General features: G+C 36.4%; 1 protein-coding gene across 1 annotated transcript in view; it reads left to right on the plus strand.

Moving 5' to 3' along the window:
- SKAP2 (src kinase associated phosphoprotein 2) overlaps window positions 1-24,980 on the plus strand; it is a 112,755-nt gene that overhangs the window by 60,320 nt on the left and 27,455 nt on the right. The window contains exons 5-9 of the mRNA XM_010577652.1: window positions 2,386-2,463; window positions 3,203-3,286; window positions 12,210-12,334; window positions 13,239-13,302; window positions 13,665-13,766. Of these exons, the coding sequence (XP_010575954.1) occupies window positions 2,386-2,463; window positions 3,203-3,286; window positions 12,210-12,334; window positions 13,239-13,302; window positions 13,665-13,766 (453 nt within the window). The remainder of the gene's footprint in view (window positions 1-2,385; window positions 2,464-3,202; window positions 3,287-12,209; window positions 12,335-13,238; window positions 13,303-13,664; window positions 13,767-24,980) is intronic.

Genomic DNA, 24,980 nt, shown 5'->3' on the forward strand with positions numbered 1-24,980 from the left:
GCCGTGTCACCAGAACAGTGGAAGACTGCCTTTTTTCATGGATGTTCTTTTCCTTGCAAGCTTTCAGTGCCCTATGCAAATAAATGTAGTTTCAGAAAATGCCATCATCAAATTCATCTTGACTTCTCTCAGCAGAAGTAGCAAAACTGTGAGTAGAATTTTGATGCTGTGAAGTAGTCAGTTCAGATGAGCTTCTACCTACAGGCAGAATAACATCAAGGAGTCCCCAAAGTATGTGTCCTTCTGGGACTAGATGTCCCATTTGATTTGACTGTTTACTAAATTATCACTTGTCAAGCTTCCTCATCAAAACCCAAACTGATACAAACAATAATGTATAAAATTAGATTCAAATAGTGGTTGAAATTCTTAAAATAAAAAATTTATGAGTGAAATGGTTTTGTTTGTTTGTTTGTTTAATGAGGTTTTATGTCTTCCACATCTGTGGGGATGCACTGTTCTAAAATGAGTCCTACTGGATGAGGTAAAGCTGTAAGTGTTGCACACTGATGCCTCCCAATGACCAATATAAAGCAGCACACTATGTATATTTGTAAAACACTTCACCTCCCCCACTCATAGTATCATCATTAGATCATCTTTTTAAGTAACTATTAAACTTATCACATACCAGCCAGCGAGTGTCTTTGTGTTAAATTCTCATTTAATGCTGTGCAGTGATTGCATATTATCAAGCAAAGGGGGACAACTGCATCATTTTATAACGCATGTACATGGAGCCAATAACTCTTGTGTTTTTAACACAGTAGTAAGAATTCCATAGAAGCTGAAGTAATAGCTAGTGTACTCCTAATCTTTAAAAATAGTATTAATTAAAAAAATTCAGTGGAAATGTCAATGTATATAAAATTCTATCTACTGCCTTATGGTATCCAACAAAATCTTTTGTTGTCTAAAGAGCCAGTTGTATTAAGGAATGCATTCTCATTTTGACTATTTTCATAGTTTAAAAAATAGCATTCTCTGCACGTTCCTATCTCTTTTTCTTGTCTTTTTCCTCTCACAATTGTATTTAAATAAGACCACCATAAACCAACTCATTTGTGGACATTGATTAAAAAAATTCTGTTTTAAGGGACAGCCTAAAAATCCTGGAAGTTGGCATCACCTTCCAGAGACAGTGTTCTTGGTTCAAGGTCAGACAATTGATCTTTAGACCACACTGCATAGTTTAAAGTGTTTTTTTAGCACAGGGCTTGTCTGCTGATATCAGTCCTTTTTTGTATGTTTATATTGGTAGAACTTAATGAGATTACATATATTTTGATGAGTAATTGCTGCCTTGTAAACTTGCCACCTACCTACAGTGACTCTTATGAATATTTGATGATAATAAGTAGTAGGAACTTCACTGTGATGCTCACATGCACTTAAAACCAGCAGCACAGGAATAGCTTTTGTTCTGCTTTTTTGCTTGTGGTAAACAGTATGACATTTATATACATGTTAATTATTAGACATATCTAACATACTCCTGTTCTTAATACAAGGAGCTCCATTTAAATCATAGTTCTGTTGTTTTAGGAGGGGAAGAATGCTGGATGGAAGGTACAGTTTTTGACATCTAGATTTCTATTTTAAGTTGAGGCAGGGTTGAATGGTAGGTCTCGTGCTTCTAGCTATGAATTAGCAGCTGAGAAAAAGGAAAAACAGTGGAACATACTCACCATTTTTCAAATGCAGCCATGTTCTACAAAATCCAAAATTAGTATCTGTAGATGAACAATTTCATAGACTACTGTGCAATTTCTTTGGTCTATCCACTATCTGTCCAGGATATAGATCCCATAGGCAGTACTTTTGTGTCATATTGCAAATTAGGCAATGTCTGTCAACAGCAGGCATCACCTTTTATCATTTCTTCATCTGATTTCTTTTTTTGTAGATGGTGTTATAGAGGGTCCTCACCTTGTATGTTGTTTCAAGATGTTTCTGTACAAAGCTGGTATTGAAAACCACATTCCTGGTTTAATTGTGTTGAATTGTGATACTTGGTTTTGTTTGCACATTTGAAAACTTACTGCTTTCATTATCCAACTTGCTTTACAGTCCATGTTCAAAGCACAAACTAATGTTTTTTAAGTTGCCGTAGCTTGTCTAATTAAATGTTTTTCCTTCTGAGACTTGTAGGGCCTGCTACACAGTTGTATTTTTCCTAACTAAAGTGGAGAGGACAGCAGCAACAGCTCTGACATTTATAATTAAAGGGGTTTTGTACTTAAAATAATTTGGCATAGCAGTTACTAGAATTATTTTTTCCAGTAGCTCCTGCATATTGAGAGTGTAAAAATCTGTAAGTTTATTAATGCTACCATAGCATTTTTCTTGAAAAGCAGTATTTTACAGAATTTATTTTTTTTTCAGGAAATCAGTTTCCTCCTATTGCAGCTCAGGATCTTCAGTTTGTTCTGAAGGCTGGATACCTGGAAAAACGCAGAAAAGGTAAGTAACTATCTTTGCGAAAACTAGTGCGTATTTTATATCTGTGAAATCTGTGTCACTATTTGATCTTATACACACAAATAACTTCATAGAGGAGTGATAAATAAAATGGAATAGAAGCTGAAATGTTGAAGCATTATTATGCAGAAGAAACGCAGCACATAATTGTTCCTGTAGTATTAAAAGAAAATCCTATTTCTTTATTGACTAAAAAAAATCATGCTGTGAAAGTCCACTGTCAGCCATAATTCAGAGACTTTCAAATATTTTTGAAGAAAACATTAGGAATGTATGTAAAAGTACCATATGTTGACTTCATGTTTCAGTGAGCATCAAGATTTATTTTCCTTCAAGAGGGCAAATATTGATCTCTGCTTTGGTTCAGTCAATATTTACCTTGATTCAATAAATCTTATATTGTCACTTTAATACCCACTTAATGCTGCAATAACTCTAGGAAATATTTAGGAAGTTGTTCATTATTTCCTTATATTTAATGTTACACATGACTTCTCTCTCTCTATGATTTTAAATTCCCATTTGTTTTCTCACCACCAATTTTTATTTCTAATTTCCTTCTCAGTGCCACCCGTTTCTCTTCTTTATATCCAGATTTTGTTTCCTTTCCTTAGTGCCTTTCCTGTCTCCTCCTTCCTCTTACCTCACCCTTGAAAAGAAGTAAGGTATTTGTGTTCAATAATGACATAAAATGATATAACACAAATTATATTAATTGCAGACCACAGTTTTCTTGGCTTTGAATGGCAGAAGCGTTGGTGTGCTATCAGTAAGACGGTCTTCTATTATTATGGAAGCGACAAAGGTAATTGTAATAATTATGGTAAACTAAAAGTGATCTTTTAATGCACAGAAGGATATGAAAGCTTTAGTGGAGTTGGAAACTGCAAATCTGAGGTCATTTTAAGAAAGCAAATGAAACTTTTAAAAGAATCTTTGGTTCTTAAACAGTGCTTTGAATTTTAAAACAGTGTAAATATTCTTCAGAATCTGTAAGTGATATGCTCATTTTCTGAAGCAGGGAAACTGAGGAAAAAAGATTAAGTTACTTGTAAAGCTACTTTGTGTACCAGTAACAGGTAGTTATTAGGTTTGATAGTATGCTGGTACTCAATTGATTTACTGGACAGAAAATGTTCTTTCTATCTAAATAGGATGTTAAATTTAAAACATACTCTAGCAATTATACCTTCTGAGTTCTTTAAAGATGGTTCTGTCCAGGAAAATGTTAGTCTAAAAACCGCATAGTGGAGTTCCATGTTTCTTTCTAAATAGCTTATGTTCTGAAAAAGCTAGAAATGGAGTAATATATTTAACTAAAAGCCAGTCATGGAGACTAAAGCTAGCTTCTGAAGGTGAATTCTAACTTTTAATGGCCAGTTTAGAAAGAATATGGCATAAATTTGGGGATATACTTTGAATTTTTAAAATTGATAGTAAAATAAAACATCCTTTAAATTGTGTGCCAAGTGTATTTGATGTTTAAGGGTAAAACAAATGATACAGAAATATATCTGAGTAAACTTTTAAAGTGCAATTATGGTTTTTGGTTTTTTTTTCCCCCTCAAAAAATACTTATTCCTGGGCAAACTTTCAATTGAAGCTTTTTTTTCTTCTGCTTATGTTTGTGTGACACTACTTGAGATTAGTGCAGGTAGTTATTTTGTGTTGTTTTATTCAAAGACTAATTTAATTTGGTCCAGTTTGTTTCATTCCTCAACATGCTGACTCATTTAAACACATCCTCTTTTTAAAAACAAAAGAAATAAAGTAAGGGTCTATTTTTAATTCCAGTTTTCATCTTGCTACAGTTTCCTATCATATTCTCTGTTTCCAGAGTTTTGTTAGTATATCTGCTAAATATTCCCTTTTCTTCTTTGCTCTTTCCTTGGGATTTACAGATTGATCAAGCTTCAAAAACATAAACAATCTTTATTCAAAAATTTTGAGGAGGTATGGCATAACACTGATTTGTCAGTGATGATTTATTTCTTTCTCTGGAAAATTGTCTTGTGCTGTTTGTTTATATATAGTTACATATTACCTAGTACGTAAAAAATGGCAAGTTTTTTTGGTCAGAATGTATTGCTAGTTCTTAAAGATTGTTCTGTGTTTTTAAATCTTTGTCTTTTCATTTGCTAGTTTTGGGAAAAAAAGGAAAAAGCTTTTTTTTTTTCTTGTGTCTGTGCTAATAACTATTTATGCTTTCTAGCATATAGTCTTTGGAGTAAGGCAGGAAAACTGCCCACCTGCCCTCTTTCCATCCTTTTTTTTTTTTTTTTTTTTCCCTTTTGCAACAACCTGACTATCAAGGCTGTGTTGTAACTTCTAATACCTATGCTGAAAGTTAAGATATATGCTCCCTAGCACTCGGCAGGTTGGTATCATGTTAGGAAGTGACTGTGATACACTGTGGGATCCCTTTCCTTTATGGGTCTATAGACAGATGCTTTGGCTTATGCATTTATAGCTTTTGTAGGCTGCAGGTTGTTTGGGGAAGATCCTCCTAACCATAACGTAATGATGTGGGAGAGGTGTATAGTCCATGAAGGCACATAGTCCATGGGAAATGCGTAGGCGTGGCCGGACTCCAAACAGTAGCTGATGGAAGAAGCAAACAAATCAGATGCATGAACTTCTGCCCTACCTCCATGTGACTGCTGCTGTTGGTGCAGAAAAACTAGTCCAGCATGGTGGAATCGTTTTGTCTTGCAGACCTGGGATGAGCAACAGTCACTCCAGAACTTGCCTTTGAAGAAGAAAGCTTTTTTCTAGGCTGGTCAGAGGTACTTTCTTCAGCCCTCTGATGCCATGGTACATAAAGGTGCCTGTTCCAGTGCAGAAGCGAATTGCCACCATTGTGCAGAAACTGGATACCAGTGGTTGCTGTAGTTCCATGGCAAGCTAGTTTGCTGTTGAAACTGAGCTTTCGTCTTGATGGTTGTGAATGTATGTGCTGCGGTTTATCATGCTGTTTAGCTGCAGATTGTCGGGATGGATGAGGTGTGCGATGAGATAGTCCTGAGGAAATCTGGCATTTAGTCACTGGAGGAACCTGAAACTGTTTTCCTTCCCACTATTACAGCCGGCAGTGGTACCTGCCATAGTATGCTGTTGTATTGGGGCCCTTCTTCTTTTGCCGTCACCCTTGATGCTGTACCAGATAACTTGGACCACGTGTATTCTTACCTGCTCTAGAACAGCGATGAAGTGTGCATTTGGGTGGCTTCATGCAAATTGCTGCCACCTCCTGAATCACTGGGATGGCATCTGTCTAAGTGATGCTGGTCTGCCCTAGCCTGTGCAGTGACTGCAGATGTTTTGTATCAGCTGGGCCCTAGTTTCTGACAAGTTCCAGGGCTGATTCACACAATAGGGAAACTCCCCCTCCTCGATATGAACCTGGTTTGAAGAGAGACAGGGATTCCATACGTGCTCAGTCCTGCTGCCTGCGTCACTTTTAATGGGTAATGGAGTGCTAGTGCCTGTGTGTTGTGGGACATGATGCAGAGAGGCAGCAGGGGTTTCTAGGTCCTTCTTGGCTTGTTTTGCATTATGAATGGTTTTAAAACCAGACACGTAGGCAAATAATCCGTGAAGGATATTTTATGTCTGGTGCAGTGAGTATTTTGTTGGCTAAGGTTTGATTTTCATTCTTAAATATCAGTGTAAATATAATTGAATGCTAAGTGTGAGGCTATAGGATGCCTTTTTATCAGGTTGTGTAGATTTGTTGTTTCCAAAACACTTTCAATGCTTCTAACTTTTTCCATTATACGTTGGGAAAGCAAGAAGTATGGAAATGTATGAAGCTCACAACTGCATGTAAGGAAAAGTTTCAGAATGATTTATTCAGAGCTGAATGATGAAAATGTGAGGCCTAGACTAGGAGAATATAGTACAAGCTAAAGCCTGTGAAAGTACAGTAAATGACTGTGTGTTTGTGTATGTGTGTGTGTTCACCTAAGAGATTACAAGCATCCTTTTAGCAGTTGTGATGCCTGCAGGCTAATGAATGTCTTGTTTCCCTGTTTCCTCCTCTATTTTCTCATATGTTTGGTGCAGCATTGGATAGTGAAACATGTTACTTATCCCTGCAATATAGACAGGTCTGAGCAAATCATCTACATTTTTTTTTCCCTGATCAATGGTATGTGGAGGAGATGGAGAAACAAGGCTTGAAGGTTTAACCTAATTACATGTCAGAAATAGGTATTGCAGGAAGCACATGTATATTTGCGCTTGTGCTGCAATATCTGTTGCCAGCATGTGACCCACAACATTGCTGAGAAGCGTGTTCAAATGTCAGAGCTGGCTTGGATTTCCAGAAGCTTATCTGGTCCTCCTTATCATAGTCTTTCCTTCCATAAACCTTTTATAGTCTTTCTCTTTTCTTTGCTTCCATGCAGTTGCATCCTGAGTTGGGTACCCTGTTTGCATGTCATTTTTCTATATGATCTTTGGGAGTTCCTGTGTACTTAGACACCTAGGTGGTATGGCTAACCTTTCAGACCTCAAAGTGCATGTGAAGAAGGAAAGTTAATTTGTTGCTTTATAAATGAATGAATTAATGGCTTCATTACTTCTTCCTCACTAGGCCACAATGTTATATGCCCTTCTGTCACAGCAAACTGGAGAGATCAGCTAAATGTTTAGCAAGACAGTAATTGATAACATCATGGTAATTTTTTCCTCTGTTAATGGGCACTAAAAATTTATTTTCATTTTTATAACTTGAAAATGGTATCTGCCTGCCTGCCAGTAATGTTGAAGAGGGGGATAATTCAGAGGCTTTTAGAAAAGTCTGAGGTTTTTGTTTTGTTTTTTTTTTTTTTAACATGGACATGAAAATTTAGGATTTCTCTGACTTGTAAGATAGTGATGGCCAGGCCAATGGATGGACTACTTCTATTTGTGCAAAAGAGGGTTTTTGTTTCATTTTGTATTTTGTTTTTTTGAGGAACTTAGTGACTGAACAATATTAAGGGAGAGCGAAGGCTAGTTAGAGTTGCATTTGCAAATCTGTCCTAGTGACTTGCCTAACCAGGCTACTGGAATTTCTGTCACATGCTAAGCTTCCATATTGCTCCTTCTAGGAGTAAGGAAAGATATACAAACCCAATGGAAAGCTGCTGAAGTATCATTTTGCTTTTAGTTATAGACCTCCTTCTCTTAGTCCTCCCTCTCTGAACAACCATATAGGAAAGGCAAAAATCCTTGTTTAATTTAGACTTTACTTGTGACAGAATCCATAACTGAAATCTGCAGGAATTGTGAATGTTCAATAGGACTTTGTTGTAGCAAGGTGATGGCAATCAAAGACATCTATCTAATGAGTACTGAATCTTCTGCTATGAGAATGTTAAATTCAGACCTCAAGAGGCACACTTGCCATTAATAGTGCTTGATGTGAAAAATAACTATTGAGTATAAGCAAACCGAATATAAACAAACTAGTGCCCCAAATAGTGTGTTTCAATCATTGTCTCCATTTCTTCATTTTTTAAATTTAAATTTCTCAGAGAGCTAGATTAAAGGAAAGAAAAAAAAAAAGTCAATTGCATTTCAGATCTGCTATCTAAAAGGGATGAACTCCTACCCATGCATTTGGAAAGAACTGTTCCAAAAGCTGGGGAATGGAATTACCATTTTGGAGATACTGACACTTACTATTTTTAGAAAGCAGACATCCTGCATATAGAAAAGTATGTGAAACTACATTTAGCATGAAGCCATGTAAACCGTAAGATCTTACAGGCTCCTAATTTCAAGATGAAGAGAGTTACATTATAGATTCTAATAGTATCTATAAATACTTTATCACTCTCTGAAATCTTTCTGTTTGCCTTTGTTCTTTATGCCTTTCGCTGTAACTTCTTTCCTTTCTACTATCTGACTCCTCTCTGTTCTTCAGAATGCTCTAATTCTTTTTACATGTGATAATAATATGGGCATATTGCCTTAGGCCTCAAATTTACAGCCCAATCATTTCAAGACCCCATTGAAGGTTTACCCTTCTTTGTTTTAAAAGTTCCCATGGACTCAGTTATGCAAGGTTAATTCAAAATCCTTTTTCTCTGCTTCCCTCGAGACTCTTTTTTTCCCAATATAATATTGGCCCTGTTTCCGTTGTTAACATTTCATTATTTTTAGAATGAATGAAGTTATATGTAAGAAAAATATTTAAAGTGGCTCTCTAATTTCATTCAGATTGGTATTTTCTCTATTTTAAATATAGCCCCCAAATTTACTTCTCTCAAATATCTATGTACTAGTTTTGACTTTTTTTTAATACTTAGTGCCTGACTCTCCACTTTGTTATACTAGCTTTTTACAGTTCTAAATTCCTGATGCAAAATGATCTACACAGACCCAGATTTATTTTTCTGTTGTGTGCCTGATATGGGGAGAAGGGAAGATGAGGAGGAGATGAGAGCAAAGAACAGCTTATTCTGAAATGAGATTTGACTTAATTGTGGAACAGCTTATGCTTGATGACATTCATGATCCTTTTTGTTTTTACAAGACTGATAGTATTATACTTTTTGCAGTTCTGTTCTATGTTGTTCCGGGACAACTTAAGGGTTTCCCATTGTTGAATTGCAAAGCCCTATCTTGAGAAATTAAGAGGCAGCAGGAATGTTATTGTGAGAGAAGTGTGTTCCATCCACATGTCTCTCCCTAGTTTGTCCTAAATATGCTGTTGTATTCCTGCCTAGGCAAAACTCCGGTTCTGATTAGGGGGTTCAAAATGAAAGTGAAATATCAGTAATGTAAATGTGCTTCCTTGAAGCTACTTTTAAGGCTTCCACCATAAAAAAACAACTATATCTAATTTTAAGTCTCCAAGTAAAATCTTTAAGTCTTCAAAGTTTTTAAACATCAAAACCTGTTTTTAACTCTCCCTAAAGCACAGTCTTCAGAAAATACTTTTAATATAAATATAACTCTGAACGTAAAAGTTCACAGAAGTCACTGTGGCACTAACTTCACACAGCAGCTTTAAACTGAAAGCCCAAGTCTGTCTGCACACCTGTTTAGCTGCAAGCCTTTGCTGATAAATGAAGTCGAGATGATTGTTGAGTCTGATGATCACAAGGTGGCCCTGCCTTCAAGCCTGCACCTGACTACTGTGCCTGGCCAAACAGTTACCATGGTCATGGTTTGCTCTGTGGTGATCAGGTGATGGGGTTGGTCTCCAGTCCTACCTGTAAAGGTGTATTCTGCAAGAGCAACTGGGATTTGTAGACCTCCATTGCTTGTCACCATCAGAGCATGCAGCTGAGCTATAACTGACCTGTGTCCTGCCATTCTGTATTTGTGGAGCCATTTCTCAGGACATACTAGGTCTTATCTCTGGCTTGCTGCCACAGGGAGTGTGAATGCATACTGAGAGTCTTTCTCTCAACTTTAATGGGTTCTGGGTCAGGGCTGTGAAGTGTCTCATTGTCTTAAAATTTCCTCATGGCCAACATTTTAAGCATATGCGTAATGCTACACTGGACTTTGATCAGGGGTACTTTACTGCACAGGCAATTAGAAGCGAAAGTAGCAATGCTGTGACTAGCCTGTTGCTATAAAGGCCAGTGAAAGAATTTAACAGCAAAGGATATATATTTTTTTGGTGGTGCATACAGGTAATTTTCATTAGCACTGGAATGGTGTGTTCAGAGAAATGACAGACAGTATAAACAGTAAACCAATCAAATACCATATGGACACCATGCACCACGTTCCTCTTCCAGTGCAAAGTACAGCATCTTTGTGTTTTAACTGTAATGCTCTTTGCAAGAATGAGTACCAGTATGGAGATCATCTGAGATTAGCTCTGTATAACTGTATTACCATAAAAGGGATCATCCATATCACAGAGAAGCAGTCTCAGAAATAATCTAAGACACTAAATTTGAATACTTGCCTCATTTTTATCTTGACAAAATGTTTTTACCTTTTGAACCTGGTGTTTGTTTATTCTGTCTGTGTGCTCCTATCTTCTTGGGTTTTGATAAACCTCAAGCATGGGAGAGTGAGAAACAATATGTTTCACTTCATGTTCTCCCTGAGGTCACAAGTGAGGGAACAATAAAATTTCTAGGCAGAAACGAATTTCATTAAAAGGGGACCTAGTTAACCTACTGCAAGTTATTGTTTCTAATATCTGCGGTGGTGCGATTCCATGAATTTTACATCTGTGTGCTGTTTGATATAGGGGTGGAGGATTGAGCAAATATAAAATATTAGTCCTGTATCATTAGTACTTAACGTACTTAAGACAAAATAAAACTTACTTTAGGGGAAGGAACTAGAAGAGAAAATAGAACAGTGCCCTGGATTTTCTCATATAGTTGTGTTATTTAGTATTTACTTGCCCTGGGTGAGAGTTCATAAAAATGTGGAAGGACAAAGAATTTGTGTCTATGTGCATGTAAGATTACTAGCAAGATTATTTTTATGGTGACTGCCCTTATGTCCACTGATGTTCATGTTGCTGTGTTAGCCAATTTTTGCCCTCTCAGGAGTGGAAAAAAGATTTGCTTTCCTATTAGATTTCCAGAAAGGTGACAAAATTATGTTGAAAATTGTAGTTTTTCCCGTTTTATCTACTGTAGAAGTTTTCTCCTTTTCATGACAAACATAAGCAATGGATGCTTGATTTGCACCTAAGTTCTGTTCAGCAATACTTAAAGTAGTTTTGCTGTTGTGCCTGATGCTTATTGTTAATTAGTGCTTTTCTGTACTGTGGAAAACGCCCACACTTAATGGCATTTTCTTTCATTTGCAACTGCACTTTGTTCTTTGTTTGCTTGAGCAAAATGTGACTGATGATGCTTATCTTCACTTGAATGCTGCACTGTGGTCTACAGAAATTGCAAGACTGAATTACTTTTACTGGTTTGCTTTGTTTTTAATATTCACCAAAACATGCCAGAGCACATAAAATCACGTGTAGGGTTTGGTCTGAAGAGCTCAGAAGGAGCGCACTGGTGCCACTTGCCCAACATGCAGTATATTTAAACTCAGGCCTGTTGTAAGTGATACTTTTATAAACCAGACCCTTTGAAAAGTAAAATTGTCTTTAAAACAACCACATGGCTCTACATAATAAACTGTGGTAGGGCTCAGTACTTTTATTAGCTAATTAAACATTTGCTGTGTTGAGAGAAATGCTTTTGGAACACACACCTGAATTTATAACAAAATTCATTCTGTATTTCTGCCATGTGGAAAGGAGGCACATCTGGGAGTGGGTGGGAGAATGTGAAAAGAAGCTTTTCCAATTGCTTAAAAAGGAGTTTGAAGTTTATTTTTTGAGTGAAGTGGTTAGTTTAGGAGGGAGCTCAGCAAGTTCTGAGCTAGACAGGTTTTCCCATTGGTTTGCTGAACCTGAAAGAGACACTGATTTATAGGAAACGTGTCTTGCAAGTTCCAGTTCTTGGCTTTCCCTAGATACAAGTGTCATAACATGCACTTCTTACTAAATAAGACCACCATCTGCAAACATCCCCCTGTGGAATTCCTTAGTACAGAAAAATGTACTTTTGTCTACATCTTCCTTTAAAATAAAGCTTTATCTCCAGAAGCATCGCTTAATCATTTTGCTAAAACCCTCCCTGTTCTTTGTAAAATTCATGGAATAGAAAACAAAATCTGAATAAATGATAACCTGCTGAGCCACTTACGTTCACTGTTGTAAATGAAACTCTAACTTTGTTTTTTATCTCCAACAGACAAACAGCAGAAAGGTGAATTTGCCTTAGAGGGCTACACCATCAGAATGAATAATAGCCTTCGGAAGGATGCAAAGAAAGATTGCTGTTTTGAAATCTCCGCTCCTGATAAGCGCATTTATCAGGTTGGACTTCTTTATGTTGACTTGAAATTAAATTGATAAAGCCGTTACAATTCCAGTTACTGAATTAACATTTCAGTAAAACAACTTTCACTGACATCTTAATGAAAAGAGGAAGCCCTTGCTTGCTTGTATTGTATATTCATATATTAGGAAAAAAATCTGATTTAAAATATGTATGTATGTCTTCAAATATTATCTTTTTGGACAAGAGCAAGGAAATCTATGATCTTTATCTGTTGGTCATTTCAATGTTAGCATTTTAATATCTATTGTATAGTATGTCTGTGCGATTTCTTGGATGAATTAAACAGTAAAAAAAAGTTAAAATATGTATCAGTGTTAAATACATATTGTATTGGTCATGGCTTTGCAAGGAAAATCTACGTAAAGGCACATATCAGCTGTGCAATTCAGAGATCTATCAGCTAGACATCAATATGGAATGTAAGTTTAATAAGTTTTAAATATCTGAGATTGCAGTTGAAAGCCAGTTAATTAAGCTGTCAGGTAGTGTGTTGGAGTCTGACAAGAACATTTTTAAGAAAACTGTACCCAGCAGTCTAAAGAAATTCATGGGTGTCTTCTAATTGTCAAGGGCAAATTTTGTTCATCAGTTCTGGCTTTGACATTGATGAAGAGAAGCAGCTTTTTTCTGCACAGCTGCCAGCTGCTGATCAGAGTTTCAAATCCATCATCCTCTCCTTCAATTACGTAAATTTGTCAAAATTAGCTGTACATTATAAGAAGCATCCTTGCAAGAAAAGTACCAGAAGACATGAAAAGAATTACTAATGGTTTCTTGAGGAAGTGATGAGAATGCTACAGTCTCTCTTTTTTATTGCTAATGAAATTGTAGTTGTGTTTTTGTCATTACTATTAGTAGTTATTAATAAACGTTTAATAGTTTACAGCTGCCACTCCCAAAGAAGCTGAGGAATGGGTACAGCAAGTCAAATTTGTAATTCAAGGTAAGACAGCCAGTAGAGCAGTAGCCTTTATTGCCAATACTGCTTAGTGATGGTAGTTCTGTCCATTAACATATGTGTTGTGTTTTTATGTGTAGTATGCCCACTTGTCCAAGTTTTGAATAGCAAGTCCCAGTTTTCAGTCGTGTTGTAGCTTTTATATGACTTTTCTCCTTCTACAAGATTCTTGCTTTTCTTAAAGAATACTATTTAGCTTGAAAGCTCTCCTTTATGAACATTATAAGAAAATAAGCAGAATATACTGTAAGCACCAGGTCACAGAAGAATTGTTTTCATTTTGTGTAAATTTCTGCTTAGGCTTTTTTTTCTAGTAAATGTTAACTTTTTAAACTGCTGTTACATAGATATGGAATCTAATACTATTCCTGAGGAGGAAGAAGAGTATGATGATGTTGGACAAGTGAGCAGTGAACCAATAGATGATAGCATTTATGAAGAAGTTAAAGGTATTGTTGAAATTTTTTACTTTGTGACTTGTGATCCTTTTGTCTTCTCTAATCCTAGTTTGATAACTCTGTGTGGCTAAAAGTGAGTAAAGTAACCCGATGAATAAGATACTTTCAGATTTCAAGTTTTGTTATGACATTGAAAAAAGAATGTGTCTTCAGCCAGGTCTGAGTGAGAACAGTTCAGTTTTCTTTAGCAGGGGCATCAAAATAGTGCAGAATGTGTAAAAGTAGTCTCCGTGGACTTTCGGCTCATTAACATTCTTTGGTATGGAATTTTTTTTTAATTAAAAAATTGACTCGCCGTTCAGCTTTTTCCACCAACTTGCCCATCATTTTTTTCTTTATTCATTTTGGCATTTCTATTAAGCAAAAGTTTGCTATCAGTCCATATGTTATCAGCTGCTGCCTAATACATGATATTATAATCCTGCAAGAAAGCAATGTGTTGGTTTGAAAGGGCTCTGGAGATGAACTGTAAATAAAGTAACATGAGTATTGACATTGTTTTGTTTCATATCTTCCAGCATGACTATAATTATACAGAAACTTTTTACTGTGGACTTTCTGATGTGGTCAAATGATTATGCCTCTAGATGTCCAAGTGTATCTATCAGATGGCAAAACAAAAGAAAAAGAGCTCGGAAGAAGTTCTTGAGTTGATTGTAGACATTCAAGTATTAAGAGAAAGGTGGCTGTTCTTGATTATATTTTAAGAAGCTATGAAAAAAATCAATTTTTCAGTTACCATTAGTTAACAAATGATATTTTAAAGTGATATGACAATTAAATAATCACTTTGTATAAAATAGCGTTCTGCACCCTTCGCTGTTTGGGGCAGTGCAGTTATCAGCAATAACTTGAGAGGAAAAATGAGTCGTGTCATGTGATGCTGACTAACTTTCTGTATCTTTTAGAATGAATATTCTGACCATTGGAGAAAAGAACATTTTATAGTATGCCTTGGTTTTAATTTTAAGGTCATTTCAATGAACCAAAGGAGCAGAGAACGAGTGACTGGTGAAAATGATTATCATAAAATTGTAAAATTGCAGCAGCACTTAGTTCTTTAAGAGCTGGGTTTTTTTGATTCCATTTCTTTGAATTGTACCTAGACGACTATTTCAGCACAGAATACAATTTCTGTTGAAATGGGGTGCAGTGTGGCATGCTGAAAAACTCCTCTGCAGTGAATATAAAAACTACATTACAGGGCTTAATCTTCTAGCTAGAGGATACCACCAAACCTTGTTGCAGTGCTTTTTGGATGCTCAGGCTCTTACAGAAGGTGATCTTGTATGCCTGCTTGTGCTTTTGTTAAAGAAGCTCTAGATTGTATCCTGGGATAAATTACTCTTTTCTGAGCTTCACTTATCTTACCTGTTTATTTGAATCTGAAACAGTAAGTAGATCTGGAGCAGTAACACATAAAATATTGGTAGAAGGCCAATAGTTAATATATGCTTTGAGTTCTTTGCTTTAAGCTCTGTCTTCAGAGAATTGCTGCCTTGGTATGATTCTGCAAGATTTTAGAGTGTTTTCACTTACATCCCACTTTTATGTCAGTTTTCAGGAACTGTTGTCTCCTAATGTGGCTAATAAATCTGAAATGTAACAGAACAGCTGTCACAAAGAAAGGATAGCTTTTCTGTTATTCAAGAAGTCTAGTTTCAGTTTTTAGTTAAATGAATTTCTTTCTGCATGATCTTGGAGTGGTGCTTCATTTTCATGTTATCAAGTAGGTATTATCTTTCTTTATCTAATGCTTTTTCATCTTGTCTCTTTGAATGGTACACTTTTCAGGAAGGACCATCTTACCTTGTACAGTGGAGCTCTTAATTTTGATGTGTTGGCATAACTAAGTAGAAATAAAGCATAAGTTTGCAATAGATTTTATGTAATTAAAGCATCTTTTTCTCTTCCATAAATGTGCTTTAATAGTCATTTGCTTAAATGGAGTTAAAAACTTACGGCTCTGATGCCTTAGAGCAGTCCTTCTCTTCTTAATCCATACCATATTGAAGAGTATTAGGTGAAATGCTAGTTAACAAACGTCACAGGAGTAGGATGTATTTTGGTTCTTGTATAGCTGTTCATCTAAACTTGGTAAAAGAGTGTACTCCACTTCGGTCTCATGTGCCTTAATTAGGCCTGACTAGTTGCATTTAATTCCAGTTGGCTGTCCTTTCTATTTTCCCAGGTAAGTGAACCACTTGTTCTTCCTTTCATGGTCAAAGGGTGGAGCATCATTATCCCTGCTGTTACCTGACTTAATAATACAGAACACATAAGGAATTCTGAATGCCTTTTAAGAGAACAGAAAACAAGAATTATTTGTACAGCCACAAAACTATGCTAAGCTCTTGAATGCAGAAGGCAAATATGCTAGATCCCTGTGAAGAGGGAGAAGAAATTAATCTTCACTTTGTTTTTATCCTTAAAGCATCTTCATGTTAGAGGCTTCTGATCCTTTGTTTCTGCAGACCCACGAGCTTTATAAATACTGAATTTCAAGTACACAGCTCATTGTACCTTGTTATCATTTATTTGGCTATAATTTTCTATTTCTCAAGTAAGTAAAATTTTGCATTTAGGGGTTCTCCAGTGTTTTTTATATCAACATCTCAGAAGCAAATTAAGACAGTTCATGATGCAGTCCATTTGGTAATATTGGGTTTGGTATTTGAATAAAGAGTGTTTGGATTAAAAAGAGGATATGGAAATTTTTTGCACAGTTTTGAAAATCAGGAATTTTCGAGAACTGTTGCAGTAATCGGGACTGACTGATGATGTATTCTCTAGCTATATCATTGCTTAGCTTTTTTTTTTTTTTTTTTTTTTCCCCCAACCTGGGGCAGGGGGCAGGGTAGATCAGTTTTCCAGGCGGGAGCTGGATAGCTTCAAACCAGTATCCAGAATCGTAACAGTCTATTAACCTATTAAAAACATAGATTTCAGAGGCATTCAATTTGTACTGTCTGCTGGCAGGATGAGTGGGGTTGATAGTTGGAGGGGGTACAAAGAAAGTTGGGAAAATTAATCTTCTGATCTGTTAAGTTACTTTCTTCTTTAATAGCACATACAAATTCATGTTTACCATAGAAGCATCATTTTCCTGGTTCTTGATATTAGTGTTTTAGTGTGGTTATTCAGGTAGAGTCAAAAACATCAGAACTGCCAAAGATTTCCCAACTTGTAAAACCTTCCTTGCAAGATTCTTCAGGAAAAGAAAGCTTTATACTGTCTTCAACAAACTAAGCTTTTGTCTTTTTGTTTTTTAATAAAAACACAGAGGAAGACTTCATTAAGCAAAATTAAAAATATTGTCAATAAAGGCTGATTTTTGCTAATTAGCTATATATTTTCTACCTTATTACACTCTATATAATTTTGCAGTCCACAGCTGGATATTATAAGCTGTAACATAAAATAACTTCTAAAACTGTAGTATTAAATAACTGTGTGGTGTGTAGAGCTACGTAGATGCATAGAGTTTCTAGCTTAGTGGTGTTTTAAACAATGGAGTTGTGCTTGTCAGAAGAGAGAACATTTGCCAGGTTTAAAGATGTTGTCATCTGTTACAGCCCTTGAAGACTGAATTTTTTTATTAACTCGGGCTTTCAGTGACATAATTTTTAAAGGCCTTCAGTATTGTCTTCTGTGGTTTCACATCTGTATGGAGCACATATCCAGAATTGCAATGCTAACTACTGCCTGCCACCTTGATCCTTTCTACAACCTCAACTCGGTTTGTGTACTCTCTACAACACTCTTGCACAATAGGAGAAAAAAGGTGTAAATCTAAGCTAACATACTTACCTTAATTTTCAATCTTGTGTTGTCTTTTTTCTTCTGTTCTCTTTCTGCTCACGAACTTGCATTATAGCAATAGTTTCTGTGGTGTACAGTATAGTCTCCAGTAAAATGATTCTAAAGATAAGGTTCGAGTCTTACTTTGGTAGTGCTTAGTTGGTGCATGGAGATAAAAAGCTGCCCTTACAGAATAGAAATTCCAAAGCAATGTGATGTGACACAAGGCTGGCATTGTTGACTTTGTGCCCTCTCTTCTCAGCCTGTCCATAACACAGAGAACTTTTGGGTGAGAGAGGGGTAAGGACAGTGAAATTCAGTGCTGTGGTGATTCTAGTCAGGGGAACTGCTGTGGAGAAGTAACGCAGCCAGTAGAACTCGCATCAGTTCTTAGTTTGCTGTAAATTAAATTTGAGGATTGATGCAATCTCTGATTGGGCCAAGGATCATGGGAATGGAAAGCTTGCTTTTGTTTTTTGATTCCCGCTATCAGTCCTCTGCCAAACAGTTTGGTCAAGCCCAGCTATCTGGCCAATAATTCTGTTTTGCAGTGTAGCTGGAAGCTTAGCTAGGCAAACTCTGTAACTAAGGCAAAGCTCAGGAGAAGGTAAGAAATGTCTTAAGTTGTATGTAATAGGAAGTGTGTTATGCAAAGAAACACTTTTTAATTTGTTTGCTTACTTTAAACAAAGTCTCTGATATAGTTTCAGAATTATGTTGATATTGTTTCAGAACTTATTTCTGACATTGAGTATGAAGGTAGGGAATGATCATCCTGTCTCTATTTTATGGTTGTCTCTTTAAGCAGCTTTGTTGCTTTAATTTTTTCTAACAGTTAACCTCTGCAGTTAAGCAGCGTAACTTAATACCATCCTCATCCTCTCTTGTTGCTGGATTGCTGGAACTTTGAAGCAGCAAATTGTTTTTATGATGTTGTACCCTTTTCATGAGCATGGAGGACTGGGGCAAAAGAATGTGATCTCTGATTTACCTCTTCTTGGGAAGAAGGAAGTAATGATTATGTAGTAGAGTTTGAGTGTAAGCTTGATCTGTCACTCATGAACACCAACTCATAGCAAATATTTGTGTTCTCAAAATGTAGTGTCAGATGTATTGACTTTTTGGCACTAGAAGTGAAGATTTCACAGCACTGTGTTAATGAAAATGCCTTTTCAGGAGACCTTTGCTTATTTTAGAGTTTTCAATATATCACAGTCAGGGTCTGTGGGTCCAGCATAGCATTTGGTGTCAAGCAGTCCCAGTTGTGGATTACAGCTGTATAATCAGTTCCTAAAACCAGTAAGCTATAACGAAGAAACTGTTAATTGGTCGTTGTAAACCAGAGCAGTAGGTTTAAGTGAGCAGAGACACAGGTGATTATGGAATCTGAGATGTTACCTGTGATCACTGGTGTTAAGTCAGTATATCACATATCCTGGTATACTGTCCAAATTGCTCCCAGCATTTGTTGTTTGCCTCAAGTAGTTAGGGAATTCTTTACTACTTGTCCTCAGATGTTGTATGTAATACTGATGTTCTATCAATTTTTTATTTTTATTTTTTCCACAGAAAGAATTATAAGTACTTTTAATTAGTAAATGAAGTGATTTCAAAGTATAAAGTACAAGTAGGGTCTGGAATATTTGGAGCTGAAAAGGCCAGATGTACGATCAGCATTTTTGAGGACAGTACTAAAGATGAGTTTCCAAAGTAATTACTGGAAGTGTTTTGAATCATTTCCATTACAACATCTTTCAGATTCAAGAACACAGCAAGGGATTTTTTTCCTTTTAAAGCAGTGAGGATAGGTCATTCTTCAAAACCATTTTTTCAAAGATTGCATCTCAGTGTTATGAAAAATCTTGATTTCTTAACTTGTTTAGCCATTACGTTATTTTTATATATCAAGTATTTTTGCCCATAATATCTTGCTGATAGGTGGAGTACCAGAATAAGGAGAAGGGGCTGCTACAGGGCTTACTCAATTCGCTGTAAATCAAAAGTAATTAAAATAATACAAGAGCAGTGAAAAGCAGATGTAAACTACCTTTCGGTGTTGGGGAATGGTAAAGATTTTTTTTGTGTCCCAGATGTGTGGGTTTTTTTTTCTTGATCACTGGGATTTGGGGTCTACTAAGTGTCTTTGATTATATGCCAGACATGAAAATTATTGAAAACCAATCTCTTTCAACTGTATAGTGCCAAATCCCAACTGCTATGATGAAATAGAGCTATGTCTGAATTCTCTGTTACTCTGGGTTTTGAGGCAGTATGCTTATGGGATTTATATATACCTTGCAGTGTCTTTCAGCTCGTACTAAATGCTCAGGAGACATGAGTTACGAATCCAGACAACTTTTTGTATTTAAAGACATTGCATCCAGAAGGCGGTTAGGAACTTGATATCTGGACCACAGCTTTTGTTTGCCACAAGAGATTCGGCTTTATCTTCAATTAATGTAATCCTACATCTAAAGAGGGAACCTTTTCTTTCTATTGATGTTAGGTGTCAGTGATGGAAGAGGAGGTAAGACAATCTCTTGTAGCTGAAAAGAATGAGATGTCCATTGAGTGGGAAGTGGGAAGTTTTTGGAAAGAAAAATAAGGTTCACAGGCTCTTCTGTGTTTCTGGTAAGGTAAATATAAAGTGGTGGTCTGTGAACAACAGGTGGCCCATAGCTGTCAGGAAGCCTACTGTCCATGATGCAATTCAACCCCTGCTCCCCTGTCACACACACATTCACAAACGTGCAAGTGAGGAGGCCAATAAAAATGAAATAATAACTGAGTATTCATATTTAGTCTGATTGGCATGTGAGGGGTGTATTCACTGTTTGGACTTGGGGTGGGGTTGTCTACTGAGAAATACTCTTAGAAAAGAATATTCTTTATTTAGTAATATACTTCGACTGCAGAAAATTTGGTCAGCAGTGAGATTCAGAGAAGTTAATTACAATATCTACAGTAAATGGAAAATGTGTGCTATTAAGTTTAGGTATTTATTCTCCTCTCTTTGAACTGCATGCAAGACTTCATAGTTTTCAGGTGTTTCAAACTTCATAGGTTTCAGAGTTTACAAGTAGAGAAAATAGAAGCGACCTTCCTGAAGTTGTGGTGAACTGTTACAACAAACTGAAGGAGTTCATGTTGGAAAGGCAGTGTTTATCAAAGTCTTGAGTTCGCAAAGGCTGAATTTTATTTCTGTATTTCAGAGATTAAAAAAAAAAACAAAAAAACCCTAAAGCCCAATCAGACAACCCCCTTGCCCCCCCCCACCCCACCCCACCCCCAATAAACCAGGAATTGATTGTTAAGTCTGCATTGCCTATTGGCATTTGGAAGCTTATTTACTTAAAATTAGAAGGCATACTTAATAACATCTAAAAAGGAAGTATTTTTAATCATGCATTTTTTTGTTTAAAGAACTCTTTTAGAAACTAATTAGCACACAACTCATTGAAAGGAATTTACTTATTGAAATAAGATATTTTATTGCAAGTACTGATCAATTATTTTTATGCTATTTTCTGTGCACCAGCACTAAACAATGTTTGACACTATTGATTTGTAAAACCAATCTGATGTGAACAGTATGTGACAGAAGTTGTTTGTTATCAAGAGATAGAATCCTGTCTTAGAAAAGCTTGTCATCCTGGTGAGACAGAATCCTGTCTTAGAAAAGCTTGTCATCCTGGTGAGACAAAATCACACAAAGTAATTTTACTTGTATCACAGTTTTTTCAGTGTTGACTTTCTGACAGCTGGCTTCATGTTAAATGTGATCAAAGCTTTGTTTATGCATGCATGTCTTCAGTGGGTTTTGGACCCAAAGTTCATTCTTTTGAAAGCAAAGTAGTTTTCTTTGGTAGCACTGTTTTTATCTAATTAAGAAGCACTGCAATAATTCTATTGCAAAGCATTCAGAAGAAATGTCTTTATGTGAGATAGTTTATTAACCAAAAATGTGAGGAATTGCTGTAGTTTAGCAAGTTCAAAGCAAAATGTCAATTGTATTGTGTATATTTATGAAAACAGAAATGTTGGGCTTGCTCTACTGCTTGGGTATAACTGATGAAGACTATTTAGATAGATCAAGGAACCTTTACTTTTTGAATTTGTGACGAATGACTGCGTATCAGGCTATTAAAACCATTAGGTAGAGTTTTCTGAGAAAAAAGAGCAACCAGAGGTTATATGGTGCCTCAGGCTATCGCTTCTCAACTTTTCTGGTTTCCACGAGGTAGCTATTAAAGAACCATAATTTATATAACTGGATTCTCAAATAAGATGCAGCAAGGTGGGCTTTAAAGGCTGAATTAATCACTCTGTTACTGTAGACACAAATCTCTTACTTGAATTTTTCAGCCTTAAGAAAGGCATCAGCATAAATCCTTCTTGTATATGTCTTTTCCTCCGCGTGTGCTTTTTATGTGCTACTCACTTTCCTTCCCACCCTCCTCAAAATGGAGAAATTAGCCAAACAAAATACTAATTAACCAGAGCTTCGTGAATTTTGCTGGTCATATGCATTCATACCTGATTTGCTTGTGTGTTACAGTGTACTGTGTTTGCAGTGGATGTCATGTTTAGTTTACACATACACAAGGAAGGCAACATAGGAGAAGGCTGCCTCTTTCGTGGTCTTGGATGCTGCTCCCTGGGCTGGGTAGGAGTCTTTGAAAGAAGCAAGTTGGTTGCTCCTAGGAAAGGAAAATGGTCAGCAGGGTACAACTTCCAGACCACACAGTGGACCAGGCAGAAGAGGGCAAGATGCAGCAGTCTGCTGTGCCCTACAGTAGAGAGGGGTGCTCCAGGGAAGTGCAGAGTGCAGGTACACAGATAAGCTTCAGCAGCAGAGGAAGGAATGTTTTAAGAAGCCAGAAGAGACTGAGGAATGTTTTTGGCAAGTCAGTGAGATTTGGATTAGACAGCAAGGTAGGAGGAAAGTTTTCTGATCGAGAAAGGGGATGGTTGGCACAGGGGTATTTTGTTTCAGTCCTTTTTTGAAGTCTGCTTTTTCCTAACAGATCTTGATTTTCTCCACCTAAAATCTCTGAGTTCGTGTCCTAAGAAAACTAGTTTAAGATCTTGGGACCTTTCAATATCTTTAAGGAATAGGTTCCAGTACTTCCGTCTTTGGTTTGTGGAAGGGTTTTGTCTTAGCAGGCTGTAACAGTTATTCTGTCCTTGAATCTTGAAGGCAACAGTGAGTAAAACTGGGAATTAAAGGAAGGAATCTCATTTTAAAAACAAAGCACCATCTACAGAAAAGCCTGTGGACCCTAGCATGAGGGTCGTCCTTCTGTTGTCCCAGAATAGACTAACCGAAACTATACTTGCTTCCATACCTGTCTCAAATTTATTTCCTTAAGAAGTGAGGCATCTCCATTACTAAATGTTGAACAGTAGTTTCAGATAATTCAATAAACAGAAGGTCAAGATGGATACGATTTTGTCAAAATTTCCATACGGGTCATAAGACCTAATTTCTGGTTAAACTGTCTAGATCAGGCCTACAAGTGGTGGCTCTTACAGTGCAGCTGAGACTGTGTTGTGTCTCTGGCATGAAAACTGGGTAATTGAAAGTACTGGCTGCGAGGCAATTCAAGTAATCTGGGACTCTGGGGGCCCTGGGTTTTTCTGAGATCCAGCTGCATGCCAATCTCACAGTAACATGGTGAGCTGCCTGGGGAGCAGTTGCCATCTCCTGCTTGTGAACTACTTCCAGATCCCTGCTGTCCTACCTCATCTCTCTGAGGTGCATCGTGGTATGTGGCGTGTAGGGCTAGTAAGATCCAACATCCAACACTCTGGACTTAACGTATGAGAATAGGGTAATGGGACTGTATTTGTAGAAATAAATGTGGGAATGTTACCCAAAATACAGTATGTGTAAACAGTCTGCGTTGCAGCTATAATTTTCTGCTTATTTATGATTTAACCTGATTTTTGTTTACTAGTGAATCATAACAAGAATATTTTTACAATTACTTTATTTCATTATTTAAGCTGGAGAAAGGATTTAGCGTAGTTGACATAATTTGGTTTGATGGCATGGGCCATAAACAGTGAAAAGAGGCAGTGGTGTGGGTTTTTTACTTTTCATAAAAGTATCCAAATGGTGAAAGCTGCTGAATTTTTTTTTGTCAATGTGCAGTTAATGATCAACACAGAGAATGCAAAAATGTCTTGGTAGAACATTTTTAAAGGAGTTATAAGAGAAGCATCTGGGAGCCAGACTTTTCTTGTGGAAACATGCCAATGACTGTATTGTGTTTCCTTTCACTAAAGTGAGCTATGCTGAAATGCCTTGTCTTCTGTCCCTTTTTTGAGTAAGTTCATTTCTGGAATCAGACTATAAATTTGAATACTTTAACCCTGCAGATTATTAAAGGATATTATGTGGTTTAAACAAGATGCTTTCTTTATGAATTCTATGTATGTAAATATTATGTCAAGTCACATTTGTCACAATTAAGGATGTGTAGTTTTCAGAAATGGCTTTTAAATTTAAATCTTGCTGCTGATCAACGAGTATGGGAAACTTTACTTGACATATACAGGCTTTTTTCTGTCTACCATATAAATTTAAGCCTGAGAAATATAACCTCTGTACATGGTTGTCAAATAACACTGTAGTACAGAGTTATACAGTATAGATTCGTTAATTGAATATTTGATTGCTAGAAGTATTTACATAGAGAACTATTTATATATTCTATGTAGATTTTAGTAGCCACCACATTTATTTTAGCAAAACATTTTATTAATAAGGTTTATAAAATGTCATGTTGAACACTTAAACTATTTACATAACTAAGAGCTATTATGGGTTGAGAGAACAAACAAATTTATTTTAGTTACAGTAAATTCACATAAATCTTTATTATATTTATATATATGAATGTACTTATGTGCATGCCACATGTATTTAGGCAAGCAATCTCTAGCGCAAATTCCTGTGAACTTACAATACAACCATGGAATCAACTTCAAAATTGTTGTTTATTTTGTCCCTTTGAGCTACTAATTTGCATTCTGTCCAATAATTGCAACTACTTTTTTGGGAGGGTGAGGAAGGGACAGAGGAGGGAACATTTTTTGTTAATCAGCTAAATAATTGGATGAGCATGTAGAAATGTTAAACCCCAGAAGCTTTCCTTTACGTTGTTGAGGCCTGTTAAGAGCTGTATCCTAAAATATTTTATTCCTTCTTTAAATGTTTAAATATGGATTTAGGTAAGGTGCCTATTGCCTCAATTTTGTATGCCAAATTTGAGGCTTTAGGAGCACACTTAGAAGTGGAGCCAAAATTGTGCTTTTGTTGGAAGCTAACATGAAACTTTACCTTCAGAGATGCTTCTGTTCAGGTGTGGAAGTTACCTAATCTCTTGATCAAAAAAA

The sequence above is a fragment of the Haliaeetus leucocephalus genome, unplaced genomic scaffold, assembly GCF_000737465.1.
Source record: "Haliaeetus leucocephalus isolate CR32 unplaced genomic scaffold, Haliaeetus_leucocephalus-4.0 Scaffold566, whole genome shotgun sequence".
NCBI classification, from domain to species: Eukaryota; Metazoa; Chordata; class Aves; order Accipitriformes; family Accipitridae; genus Haliaeetus; species Haliaeetus leucocephalus.